The 14110-nt window shown below is 31.2% G+C and overlaps 1 protein-coding gene across 1 annotated transcript; it reads left to right on the top strand.

Moving 5' to 3' along the window:
* The first annotated feature begins 2668 nt into the window (after positions 1-2668).
* On the top strand, positions 2669-4541 carry LOC103499540 (uncharacterized). Its single transcript, XM_008462556.3, has one exon. The coding sequence runs from the start codon at positions 2830-2832 to the stop codon at positions 4366-4368; it is 1539 nt and encodes a 512-aa protein (XP_008460778.1). The 5' UTR covers positions 2669-2829; the 3' UTR covers positions 4369-4541.
* The last annotated feature ends 9569 nt before the right edge of the window (positions 4542-14110 follow it).

Here is a 14110-nt window from a genome sequence, read left to right on the forward strand (position 1 = left end):
GAAGAGAAGTTAATTTATACTTTTAGAAAACACTTTTCAATTCAATTTTGGATGGTTGGGTGTATGACTTTTTTTTTTTTGGGTTTTCAAAATGGTTAAATATTAGGGTGATTTGTTATTATTTTGGAATTTGTAAAGAAAATCCAAAAACCATTTAAAATGATTTATAAAACTAATTTCTGTTTCTGAAGCAGCACTTCGAGGATCGGAGATGTAATTTACGATTCTCTTTATTTTATTCTTATTGTTTTTTTTTTCTTATAATTTGTTTTTACCCTTTTCTCCAAATGTTTGTATTAAATTACATTGTATTTTATTTTTTTTTAACTGAAATATGTTATATTATATAATTTTCATTTCTCCCCTTCTTTGAAATTATAATATGTAATTTTTCTTTTTTTCCTAAATAATTTTGATAGTCAACCAAACATTTGTAATTTTCGTTGTAAATAGACTCCAACCAACATCTCCAATGACCGCAGATGTTCGTTGTCGCTCAATTTCTGACAACTACTTTTTTCGTTAATTTTGATCAATGTTTTTCGATATTGCCCCTAGCCAATTTTCGATGATTGTTTTTTTGCAACCATCGTTAACCAACCCTTTCATCCTTTTCCAGTGATCATCATTGACCAACTTCTGATCATTGTTTCTTGGCCACCTCCAATACCATCTTCAATGTTTGCCGATGACCAACTTTCAACCATCGTATTTGACAATCGTTTTTTTTTACAACTATCATGACAACTTCGGCCATCGTCTCTGATGATTGTGTTTTGACTACCGTTGATAACCAACTTCTGAAGACTATTTCTCGGCGATTATTAACACCAACCTCTTGTCAGTGTTCACCACCTTCATCACTTCAACCACCCTCCTTGACAACCATCAACCATCTTCGACGACCATCACCTAAACGAGCAAATTCTTTTATTGTAATTTGAAGCTAATGAAACACTTTTAGTATATAACAATTAAACAAGTTGTGGTGTTCTATTTTTTTAAAAAAATAAAAACAAAAAAAGTATCAGTCATATACAATAAATACCTAATAAGAGAGTTGTTATGAATAGAAAAAAAAAAATTATTTACAAAATATAGCAAAATGCTTGAATGAACCACGGAGAGTTTTATAAATTTTGTTATATTTGGTAAATAATTTTAATAGCTTTTATTTTTTAAAATAGGAAAACCAAATGGATAGTTTTTGTGTTTGTTGTCTACATTTGGAGAGTTTTTTCTTTTATAAAAAAAAGAAAATATATTTTGTGGTATTTTGTAAAACTTTATTTTTAAATAGACCAATAGAATCAACAAACATATTGAACCAAAATTGAAAAGTTAAAACTCTTTCTACATGATTGTGGTACAAATTTAGAAGTTTTTGTTTTATAAGAAAAACTAGTGCATATTAAACATGGTGAAAAGCATGGACAAATAATGGAGGAGTTATGACCGTTTGGAATTGTTTAAAATTTTATAAATTAAAAATGATATGTTTGGAATTAATAAACTTTTGTGTTACAAATACCTAAACCTAAAATCATAAAAATGCAACTCAATTCAACATATATAGAAAATCATCCATTTTGATTTTAAGCATACCCTTTTGTTTTTAATGACACCTCCAAGGATTAAAGAATTAAGACAAAATTACTTTAATAAGAAGAAACCAAAACATGTGAAGAAGAGACAAAGTCTAAAATTAGCTATCGCTAATAAACAAGATTACTACAAATAAATACATTTCTTAAAACAAATTAAAAACAAAAGTTCCGTAGACAATCAAAACTCAAACCTAAACCCTATACTTCCATTTCATTCAATGCTTTAAAGGAAGAATAGTTATGAATATTACAACAAACAAAAATGAAACTATATACCAAAATTTTTAAATAAGTTAAAAAAAAAAAAGGGAGTTTGATGAATTCTGTAAATAGTTTTAATATTTTATCATTTTTGAAAATATTTTTTTAAAAAACCAATATTATAATTATAATTATAATTATAATTATAATTATTAATGTTGTTGTTAGTGTTGTTATCATCATCATCATTATTATTATTATTAATTTAAAAGAAAACAAATGGATCAAATAAAACAACACAGAGAGGGGTTCCGAATGAAGGAAAATATTCATTTTGGTAACTGTTATTTTTGGGCAGTGTATTAAATATGCCAATTTAGGCATTCCGGCATTAACATAATTTATAATTAAACCCTTTCATTTTGAGAATGTCTTTGATTTGAATCCTCCCATCCTTGACATGTATGATGTATGCATAAAAAAAAAAAAAAAAAAAAAAATCAATTTACTCAAAACATAAGTTCATGAATTTAATTCACTCAAATTTAATTATGTAAGTTGAATGTTTAAATTGATCATAATTATCAATTAAAATAATCCCTAAAATTTAGGAGTATAAATAAATATTTTCATATATATTTTAAAAGTTTCGTTCTTTATTACTTTTTTTTTTTGTTGATATATTGTAGATGTTCATATTAAGAGTTACTTTTACGTCTTTAAATAATTGGTTTTTTCTTTAAAAATGAAATAAGAACTAAAATGACGTTTGAGAGAAAGAAGAAGTATTAAAAAAGAAAAAAAAAAAAATTGAAAAGAAAATTGAAAGAGAGAAGGGGGGGGTAGTAAATGGGGAAACAGAGCATCACTCCACAAGACAAGAGAACTTCACTTACTCTTCCTTCCTTCCCTCTTTCCCTCTTAAATTAAATATCATTATTATTTATTTAAGCCTTTCCCTCAAAAATCCCCAAAAATCCCAATCCCAATCCCAAATCCCCCCTTCAACAACTAAAAAGGAATGGGTCTCACTCTCACCGGAAAATCCAAATCCACTGCCGGTGAGAATTGGGGAATGGGTCTTCTTCTCGTCTTTTTCTCCGAAGATTCCCCTTCCCCCATTGCTGATCACCACAACCTTTTTCCATCTTCCTCCCCTGCTTCTTCTTCTTCTTCTTCTTCTTCTTCTTCTTCTTCTTCTTCTTCTTCTACTTCACTTCGTCGGAGTAATTACAATCTTCTCACCAAAGCTCAGTCCACCATTTCTGTCTGTGCTCTCCTCGTCTTTCTTTCTCTTCTTCTCTTCACTCTCTCCACATTCGAACCCACCATCAAAATGAACCTCACTCCCCCTCGGAGGCTTCTCACGCAGAAATCCATGCCCATTCAAGTCCGTAAGCCGTTGGGCAATCGCTGGAACTGGTTTGGTAAAATGTGGAAGCAGAAACCGGCCATGGGGAAGACCACCACCACAGACGCCGTTTCCACGGTGGCTCTGCAACGAATGGGGACTCTGTATATGCGAGGTACTCGAGCTATGCCGGACTTGACTGTGGTCCATGTATCGGAAGACGTCGGAGAAGAAGACTTCCGCCTCTTTCTCCGACTGTTTCATCGATCCGGCGTTACCGCCAAGTCTGATTCGGTCTTCCTCTTCCCCTCGCCGGCATTCTCGTTGAGATTCGGTCCGATTATTCGAGAGGAAAACGATTCATTTCTGAAACTTCTTGGTCGGTACAGGAATTTGAACGAAACGGCCAGCCGGAGCGCGGCGGCGGGTTTTGACGTGACTCGGCTTTTTAAGAGTAAAGAGAAGAAGGAGACGGAGGAGCCGATTTGGGGGAAGCGGGTGAAACGATCCGCAAACGTTTCTAATGGCGGCGAGGACGAGTTGACTCGGCTGAGTTACGGCTCGGTAGTGAGTTTCGACGCAGGAGAAATTGATCCGGAGAATTCACTTTCCGGGTTCTCAGATCACATTCCGATGAGTCTGAGACGGTGGTCATGTTACCCAATGCTCCTCGGCCGAGTCCGCCGGAATTTCAAGCACGTAATGCTCATCGACGCCAAAAGCTCGCTTCTACTCGGGGATCCACTCAGCAGAGTCAGAAACAAAGGAACCGAGTCAGTAATTTTCTTTACGAACAAGCACGGCAAAAAGAACTCAGAAAAGTCAAACTCGCACCATATTGTGAATCCGAGCATCGTGATCGGCGGAGCACGCGGCATCCGGCGGGTATCGAACGCGGCGATGGTGGAAATCGTGAGAATGCTTATGCAGCACAAGAAGAAGAACTCGGTGTCCGATTCCGGAGTACTGAGTCACCTCGTAAATAGTGAGTTTTTATTAAAGAATGTGAAAGTGATTATGGCGAGTGAGTCTATTCCAGAAGCGAGTTCGTGGACGGGAGTGGAATTGGAATCTGTGGGTTGGTTGTCGGCGCCGGAGAAGATGATGTTCCATAAGGGCAATAATGGTAATTCAGGTGAAATAAATTCTGTTATTATGAAGAAAATATGTTCATCCGAAATTGATTCTTCTGTCTATACTGATTGTTAGAAAATTCAATTAGACACAAATCGAAAAAGATTTTTAAAAAACAATTAGATATGTAATTTAAAATGAGTGAACTATAAAGTTTTCTTCTTTTTTTAATATATATAATTTTTGTTCTCGTGTGTATATATACTTCACACCTTCGAATAAAGATTCTAATGTTGTTTGTTTGTTCATATATATATATATATATATATATATATATATAGGATTAGTTTATATATATTTTTTTTAATTAGTTTAATTTTCTTAGAAGGATCAGCCTAATTTATTTGTTTGTATCTTCATGCTTTGGTTAAACTATTTTTCATCTTATAGTATTGGAAATTTGGAAGTAGGAAATCTCTGTTTTGGAACCACAATCCCATTTAGTTACATGATTGTTTCTTTTATCTTCCGATGCTTTAATATCCTCAACCATAAAACTTGTATATTATGTTTTCAAATACAAATTCTAAACCCTACTAAAACTAGTATTACAAACAACTACATCTGGTAGCACTTTTGCCAAACACACACACCGACATACACAACCTACTTCTAAAAATATAAAAATATTAATTCTTGACGTAAAACAATACAAGTCTAAATTTTTGGACTTACAATGAAATTCAATTTGATAAACTAAACTCAAGTGAATATATTTGATTTATTTAAGGTTAAGTAAGCGGATAATTGATATTAGTTATGATGAAAGAAAGAAATGAAGAAAAATGAAGAGGGGAAGAGGGAGAAGAGAAAGTGATTTGTTTTCACAAAGGGAATGTGAGGAGCGGTTAAACGCATTGATGGAACCCATCTCCTCCTTCCCCTTCCCTCTCACTTGGATGAATAAAGGTTATTAAGTTTCATTCAAAATTGAATGGATAATATATATTTCCAACCATTTAATAAATGTAAAGTTGTTGATTATGAGTTTGGAGTTAGAGTGGATCTTTTTGTATATGTATATATATTCAAAAGTTTCTTATGAGTTAAGAAACTCAATTATTAGTTAATTTTGTTTCTTAGTTTAAGAATAACATATATTGTAATTGATTAAGTATGATAATATAATACAATTTTCATCTACTTTACCCTACAAAATTTCAACTTTAAACGTTTTCGGTGAAATTATGGTTATCAAAAATTATATTAAAACTCAAATTATTCAAAATATCACTTTTCAAACCCTTTTAAATTTTATAAATACAACAAAATAATTAAAATATCACAACCTATTTATTATGAATAGCCATAGACAAAAACAAACCATTATATGTGTTTATATGTATCATGTTAGACACATATAATAGGTATATCATAGATAACTCGTGATATTCTAATATATTAGTAAATATTTTCATAAGTTTTGTCATTTAAAATATATATTTTTTTCTTTTTCAAAAGAATAGGATTTAGAAAAACTTTTAAAATTTTTTTTTTGATAAATACATCAACTTTAAAAGTAGTACTATGGATAGTATATAAACTAAAAAGTACACATTTATAACCTTGTCGTAAACAAAAATTTTAAAACCACTAAATTCAAACCAAAGAAACTTGAAAATTAAGTACAAACATCAAAGTAGTATTTAGTTCCAAAACTTTTATTATTATTTTTAGTAGATTCCTAAATTTATAATTTTGATTCTAATAGACTACAAACACTATTTTAAGAGAATTAGATATGTTAAAGAAAGTGAAAATTTACGATTCCATTTCATATTAAATCCAATTATATATATATTCAATAAATATTTTTTTTTCATTTCAAATATGTCAACGATTTGACAGATATTGAAAGTTGAAATACTTACCATACATTTTAAAATTTAAAGGATCATCTAAAGGATCAAAATCTTAGTTAAAAATATTATTTTGGTATCTATATTTTGAAGTTCAATTTTAGTCTTAATTATTCAATTTTCATATTTCATATTTTCAATAAAATCTTAAAATTAATTTTTACCAAAATTAATTAAAGAATAATCATCGCAATAATTTTAATAATTTTGATGTAAGAAGATATTATTAAATGACAAAAGAAAGTTAACTAATATTAGAGAGTAAATATAAAATCAATTGAAAAAAGAAAAAGGAAATGGTACAAACTAAAATTAAATCATTTTATGAAAGTAGAAAGAGTATATTTTATTACAACACTTTTTAGAAGTTAGAGAGATTAAAGGTGTAATTTAGGGTTAAACCTTTTACTCTACTTATGAATTTAGCTCTTATTATTACAATTTTCTTTTTCTTTAGAGAAAAGAAGAAAAAAGTGAAAAAGGAAAACAGTGAATGAATTAAAAAAAAAAAAAAAAAAAAGAAGAAGAAGAAGAAAAAAAAAAGTAAAAAGTAAAAAGTAAAAAGTAGAAAAGTAAAAGAAAAAAGGAAAAAAAATGATGAGTTCCAAATTAAAATTAACTTAATTAAACAACTAAGCTTGAAAAGAAGAAAAAAGAAAAGATGCAAAATCACGCGTTTGCTTTGCTTTCACCTTTGCCACCTATTTTATTTTTATCACACTGCCCAACCAACATAATCCCTAAACCAACCTTACCCATACATATCCTCCATCCTTTTCTTTTTTATATATATTTTCTCCCTAATTTCTATTTACTTCCTATGTTCAAAAGATCATTATTCACACAAGATTTTCGAAGAAATTTGGTTCGTGGGGTTAAATTTGTATTGATATTGTATTTATGTTGATTTGATACGATGTGGTTCGATCTCTAAAATTTAATCATCTGATTCTCTTTCGGTTAGATATTAACGTTTGATTTGAGAAAGTGAAACAACTAATGTTCTTAAAGTTGGAGTTTTGGAAGAAAACTTGTATCTTCAAAGGAACTTCAACCTTAGAGGACAGTCGACTTTAGAAGTTGTCTTCTAGCTCTTGGGAGAATTTTTTCTAGACCTTCTAGAGTAAAAAATTTTCAATCCTACAAATGAACTTCAACCTTCGGATGGGCTTTTATGAACTTAGGCTTAGTTGGTCTATGGACCAGACCCATAGACTTAATCACATGATTTGGATCGTATTTAATTTTTGGGTTAAATTAAGTTTATTTTTTTAGCTCAATTGAATTTTAGGCCAAGTAAGTAATATTTAATTGAACCAAACTAATTAATTTGATCCAATTGTCGTAATAAAAACATGTGACATCATTAGAATTGAACAATTTGTTTCTAAACTTAATTTGGGACCCATGCCAATTTTTTGTTAATTCCAAATGTAATTATTTTAGTAAATGACGTGACAATTTGTGATTGGTTCAAAAATTTCTTATTCAAGACATATACTTCAAAAGATTAACTAACTAAACGTTATAAAATCTTACGATTTGTTTTTCTTCTAAGTTTTGAAAAGATTTCCATTAGAATTTACTACTTGTTGTAACTTTGCTGATCCTTTTGTATAGGTTTATGAAGCGTTTTTACTGCTTAGAGGAAGAGAGAATTGGGAACTATAGTTTCGGGGTCTCACTATTGATGTGGAAAAACACAAAACAATAGGTCGAAATGAACATAAAAAGAAATTGAAAACACACCATATAAAATCAAACTTCTTTAAGGATGAAAATCAATAAATTAAAACAAAACAAGAAAATAAAACAAAACAAACAGAGAACCAGTAGTAAATATAATAATAAAGTTTAATAAATAATCATTGACTTAGACAAAACTGATATGAATCAGAAAAGTTTAATGAAGCTTTTAATTTTTCTTTGAGACTTTCAAGACTCTCAGCTTTTACAGCCTATCAAACACAAATTTAAGTTCCCCTCATTTTATTATTATTATTATTATTATTATTTATTATTAATGACCTGCTTTCTTCTTTTGAAATAAAAAAAATGTTTAATCTTTATTTTAATCTCTCATCTTAGGTCTATTTAGTCAAACTTTTATAAAAAAAATGTTTTAATCAATATCATTAGATTTTCGTTCATTTTAAATGAATGATAAGGTTATTTCCATATTCGAATATGTTGAATAAGAAATTTCGGCCAATTAAATTCTGCCACGTCATCATAGCAAATATTGCGATAATTATAATTCGATCGAGTTTTGGTAATTAAGTCTTCTCATATCCAATTAAACTACGCCCAAAGTGGGCCGAGCCCGAACCCACCAAGCAAATAGGCCCAAGCTCAAGCCACTAGGAAATGGACCCAAGTCCACCTAAAGGCCATAACATTTCTCTATAAATGGAGACATTTGCCATTCATTTTAGGGGCTTTTCAATTGAAGGAAGAACTTAAGCTCTGAAAATTTGAAGACTCAAACTTCTAAAGGCTCTTAAGACGTGCATGCTCTTAAGACGTGCATGTTATTATCAACATCGAGATCACCCTTCTGAAATATCGAAGACTTGAAAGATTAAAACTTTCCCAGAATTCCAGAAGATTGAAGCTCAAATCGACTTGCAACTACAACTTCTTGAAGATCGAAAACCACAGAGTTTTAAGTTTGAATTGTATTCAAGAGCAAGCATCAAAGGAGTAAATATTAAAGATTGTATTCACAATACATAAATCAATACAAAGTTCAATTCCACGAATTACATTTCTCTCTGAAATCTCGTGTGAACAGTTTGGCACGCCTAGTGAGACCGTCTCTCCCTTTCATCTCTTTCTCTTTTTGCAGAACATCCTAGGAAATCATGACATCGCAAGACAACACTTCCAAAGCTCTTAGAGACATCGACAAGCGACCAAATACTCGTAGTCGTTCAATGGAGATTCAATCATCTGAAGATACGCCACCCTTTGAAGTCACAAAAAATATTTGGGAAAAAATCTCCAAGCCACCAAAAGGTGGAATTGTAATCAAAGAAAATCCTGCGATTGACGAACACAACTCGTCATCTGAGCACTCAAACGAGGAGGTGCCTCATCCAAATATAATGTCAGTTATGGTGATTAATGTGGATACAAGCGAAGACAGAATGGTAGAGCTCGAAAAAAAGGTTAATGCTCATGAAGGCAGTTGAAGAAAAGGATTTCGAGATTGCATCGCTGAAGAATCACATCGAGAGTCGTGACGTTGCTGAATCAAGTCACACACATACTATCAAGAATATTGATAAAGGGAAGGCAATTATGCAAGAAAGTCAACCACAAAATTCGACCTCAATTGCATCATTGTTTGTTCAACAGTTGCAAGAGATGATTGCAAACTCCATCAAAACTCAATACGGTGGACTGCTCAAACCTTCTCTTTATATTCCAAGTCATATACGAAGAGGATTGACAATCTGAGGATGCCACATGGATACCAACCACCCAAGTTCCAACAGTTTGATGGAAAGGACAACCCAAAACAACGTGTTGCTCATTTCATCGAACCATGTGAAACTGCTGGTACACGAGGAGATTTGTTAGTAAAACAGTTCGTCCGAACTTTCAAAGGAAATGCCTTCAACTGGTACACCAACTTGGAGCCTGAATCGATTGATAGTTGGGAGAAGCTTGAGAGAGACTTTATCAATCGTTTCTACAGCACTCGATGTATTGTTAGCATGATAGAGTTAATTGCCATCAAGCAGCAAAATGGTGAGCTAGTCATTGACTATGTTAATCGATGGAGAGCATTAAGCTTTGACTGTACAGATAGATTAACTGAACTATCAACAGTTGAAATGTGCACTCAAGGAATGCATTGGGGGCTCATGTGCATTTTGTAGGGAATAAAACCCTGTGCCTTTGAAGAGTTAGCAACCAGAGCTCATGATATGGAGCTAAGTATTGCTAATAGAGGAAACAATGATCTACTAATCTAAAAAATTAGAAAAGAAAAGAAAGAAATGAAGAGCACCAAGAAGGTATTGAAGGGTGCTACCAAGGAGGCTATGATCGTCAGCACGACCCCTTTAAAGTTTGTCTCCAAGGAAAAGAAAGTGGAAAAACGCCGAGATGAAGGCGAAAAAAGATGCTTAACGTTGAAAGAGAGACAAGAAAAAGTTTACCCTATTCTAGACTCTGACTTACCTGACATGTTAGACCAACTATTGGAAAAACAGCTCATTCAACTTCCTGAATGTAAACGACTTGCAAAAATGAAAAGAGTAAATGATCCCAATTACAGCAAATATCATTGGGTCGTCAGCCATCCCGTTGAAAAATATTTTGTATTGAAGGAGTTGATTCTAAAGTTAGCTCTGGACAAAAAGATTGAGTTAGATCTTGATGATGTGGCACAAACAAATCATGTCGCAATAATCATACAGCCAGATAGTCGATTGTCTGCTACAGGGAGTCTAATCCAATTTGGATCGTTGGAGCTTGTTGTTATATATTCTTCACTTGAGGCCTTACAAAATAATGACTACCAGGCTGTTTGCTCCAAGCAAGAAAAAAAGCATGTAGATGACGCTGATGAGGGATGGACACGGGTAATGTGTCAAAAAAAGTGCAAACAAATTTTTTCCCAAAAAGAATCTCGCTCTTATCGAGAGTACAAGAGGAAGGATAAGTCTTAAAAAAGAAAGACAAGAAAGAATGAGAGAAAGCTTCTACTGATTATTGAAGAAAGTGAGGAGCTTCCTCGACCATGACAACCAATAACTCTAAAGGACTTTTTTCTTGAAAACTTTCCAATGGAAATTGTCTTGTGCCATACTATAAGTACGACTGAGGACGACACTTCCCCCTCAAATTCGATGGAGGTGACAACCAAGCCAGAGGATTTGCTTTCTTTAGGCATAAATGATTTGTTGACACTATCGCGAGAAGTCAAGGATACAATTATCGAGATATTAAAAAATGATGAGGTCTAGACTATTGTTACATCACCAATGAAGGCGTGTGATTCCTATTGTATATCGATATCATTCAGTGATAAAGATTTGCTACTTGGGTCAAAGCTTCATAACATACCTTTATATGTGTCAAGATATGTTCGAGAGCAAAAGCTCAATCAAATTCTTATTGATAATGGTTCTGCCGTCAACATTCTGCCAAAGTCAACAATGAATCAATTAGGTATCTCAGTGGAAGAGTTATCAAACAATAAACTGGTGATTCAAAGCTTTAATCAAGGAGCACAATGGGCAATAGGCACTGTTCGTTTGGAGATCGCCATAGGGGATTTGCAGGCAAGCACAATATTTCATGTGATCGATTCGATGACTACTTATAAAATATTATTAGGGCGTTCCTGGATACATGAAAATGGAATAGTAACCTCCATACTCCATCAATGTTTTAAATTTTATAAACAGGGAATTAGAAAGTTTGAATCTGACATTAAGCCATTTTCAAAGGTCGAGTCTCATTTTGCTGATGCAAAATTTTACACATACAAAAAGTGATGATGTGAGTGAAGTTATATCAATTAAAGTTCCAATAGCTAAAGGCACTTATAAGCACGAGCAAGAAACGATCGCAACAAAGAAATCAAATAAAGGGGATGCACCCAATGGTCAACAAAATGATGAACCAACGACCCAAGCTAAGTCGGAGGTGCCAGAGAGTGAAAAGATAGCAATCTCACAAAAGGAAGTCTCAAATCCCCCTGTTTTACGCTATATTCCTCTGTCCCAAAGTAAAAAGGGAGAATCACCATTTGCAGAATGTTCGAAAAACCTGACAGTCGGAAACATCGAGATATTAAAGGAAAATTTCATCACACCACTTACCAAGATAAACAAAGGAGAAGCAAAAAGACTAGAGAAAAAGGGCTTAGAGGCATTCCTTCCAAAAAGACGAACAATGGAGGGATTCGACCCAAAGGCATATAAGTTGATATGGCAAAGGCGGGTTATGACTTTACAACTCGTACTGAGCTTAAATGCGTGAAAATATTTTATGAAAGGCCCGGGCTTTCCCCTACATAAAGGAAGCTTCAGAAACAAGGATATTTTATACCTAATTTCAGAGTCGGAGTTGGATATAAGTCTTCTGAACTAGTTCAAATAGCTGGTAAAGAAAAAGTAAAAGTTGTTAATACATGTCACATTACAGTTGAAGAAAGTAAAGATTCTGAAAAAGGCAAAAAAGACAGAACAACTAAACTCTAAATTCGTCGTATTAATTAAGTTAAAAAATAACTAAGAAATCTTGTTAATTTATTCTATAATTTTGTTATGACAACACACAAACATAATCAAAACACTAACTTATTTTGTTTTTTTCTTCCAAAACTCAATTCACTCTCATCTCCTTCCACCTACCATTTGTTTATTTATTTCAAATTGGAATCCTACGGCAAATCTTAAGAATATTGAGTGGAGTAAAATATACAATATAACATACGTGACAAAGTGAAATAAATTAAAAAGTACAATAGGAACAACTATGTATAAAAATAAACTTTAAAAAATAAATAAATTTAATTAATAACATGAATCTAATACCTAATCATCTACTTATAAAAGATATTTATAAATGTAAAAGGAAAATAGAATTTAAAGTTATAACTGGAAAACCAGTATATAATTTTACAATCTTATTTTGATATTTTAATTGATTTTCATTCTTGAATTAATTTACATATTTTTCTGTTTTATCTCTGCATAAAAGAGAAAAAAAATTTAATAAATAAATAAAGGATAATATATATGCATAGGAAATTAGAATAACTTTTAATCATGCCCTTAATACGTAAGGTCTTATCGTTTTTTCTTCCATTTAGTTTCTAAATGCCTCTTATGTATGATAAGATAATAATTAGATGTGAATCACAGATAAAAAGATATTATCATAATCTTTTGTAAAATTGTAAAAAATGGTAAACTGGATAAATTATTTACAATATATACCATAAACTTCTATTGGTTATATTAATAGACAATAATAAAAATCTATCCATATCTATTATTGATAAAATTCAAATTTTACTATATGCCGTAGATATTTTAGTTTATTTTATTTTATTTAAATTGTTCCTAAATGTTTGAGACGAGAAATGTTAATATTGGTTAGTTGAAGTTATATGACATAATAGAGCATGAGTTGGACCATAGAATCGGTCTTTTGTTTTTCAACCCTCAATTAATGAAATAGAAAAAAAGAAAAAAGAAATTAAAAGATAAATAAGAAGATAAGAATGATAGAGATATAAAAAGGTAGAGAATAAAATCAATTTAAACTTAATTCGATATTTGATGAAAAGAAAGGCCCTAACTTAATATTCTCCGATATGGTCTTGCTGTCATATGATTTCTCAAAGCACTGCCCTATTCACTGTTACAATCTTGGCAAAGATCTTTACAAATTATTGCTCAATTATTTTAGATTGCAATACTTTACATTCATTCACAAATGAAAACTTAATTTAACGATATTATTACTTCACTACCCTAATGATATCTGTTTATTTTGGATAGATACTGAAATTCTTAATTACTATCCTTTTACTTTTTAGTAACCAATTCTTTTTTTTTTTTTTTTTTTTTTTTTAAATTTTAAGACTTTGTTAATTATAATATATAGTATTAAATTGTATATAATAAACAAATTGATTTTCAAACTAAATAGATACAATTTAAAATAATTTCATAATTCAGTGATGTAATATTAATTTCTAAAAAGGCAAACTATGTAGATACATGACTAAAATTTGAAATAAAGAAACTAAGTGAAAAAAAATATAAAAAAGAATTAAAATGTAAAATATAATATAATACTTTCTCTTGAAATGTAAAATATATTAATATCCTTATTTAAATATAGTTTGTGATTGTTTTATTTTGGATTGTATGATAAGATAATAATTAGATGTGAATCACAGACAAAAAAGAAGAAGATATTTGGGG

This window comes from Cucumis melo, chromosome 8, assembly GCF_025177605.1.
Source record: "Cucumis melo cultivar AY chromosome 8, USDA_Cmelo_AY_1.0, whole genome shotgun sequence".
In the NCBI taxonomy this organism is placed as follows: Eukaryota; Viridiplantae; Streptophyta; class Magnoliopsida; order Cucurbitales; family Cucurbitaceae; genus Cucumis; species Cucumis melo.

Coding starts and splice junctions, on each gene's coding strand:
- LOC103499540 (XM_008462556.3), top strand. CDS start 2,830: ATGGGTCTCACTCTCACCGGAAAATCCAAATCCACTGCCGGTGAGAAT.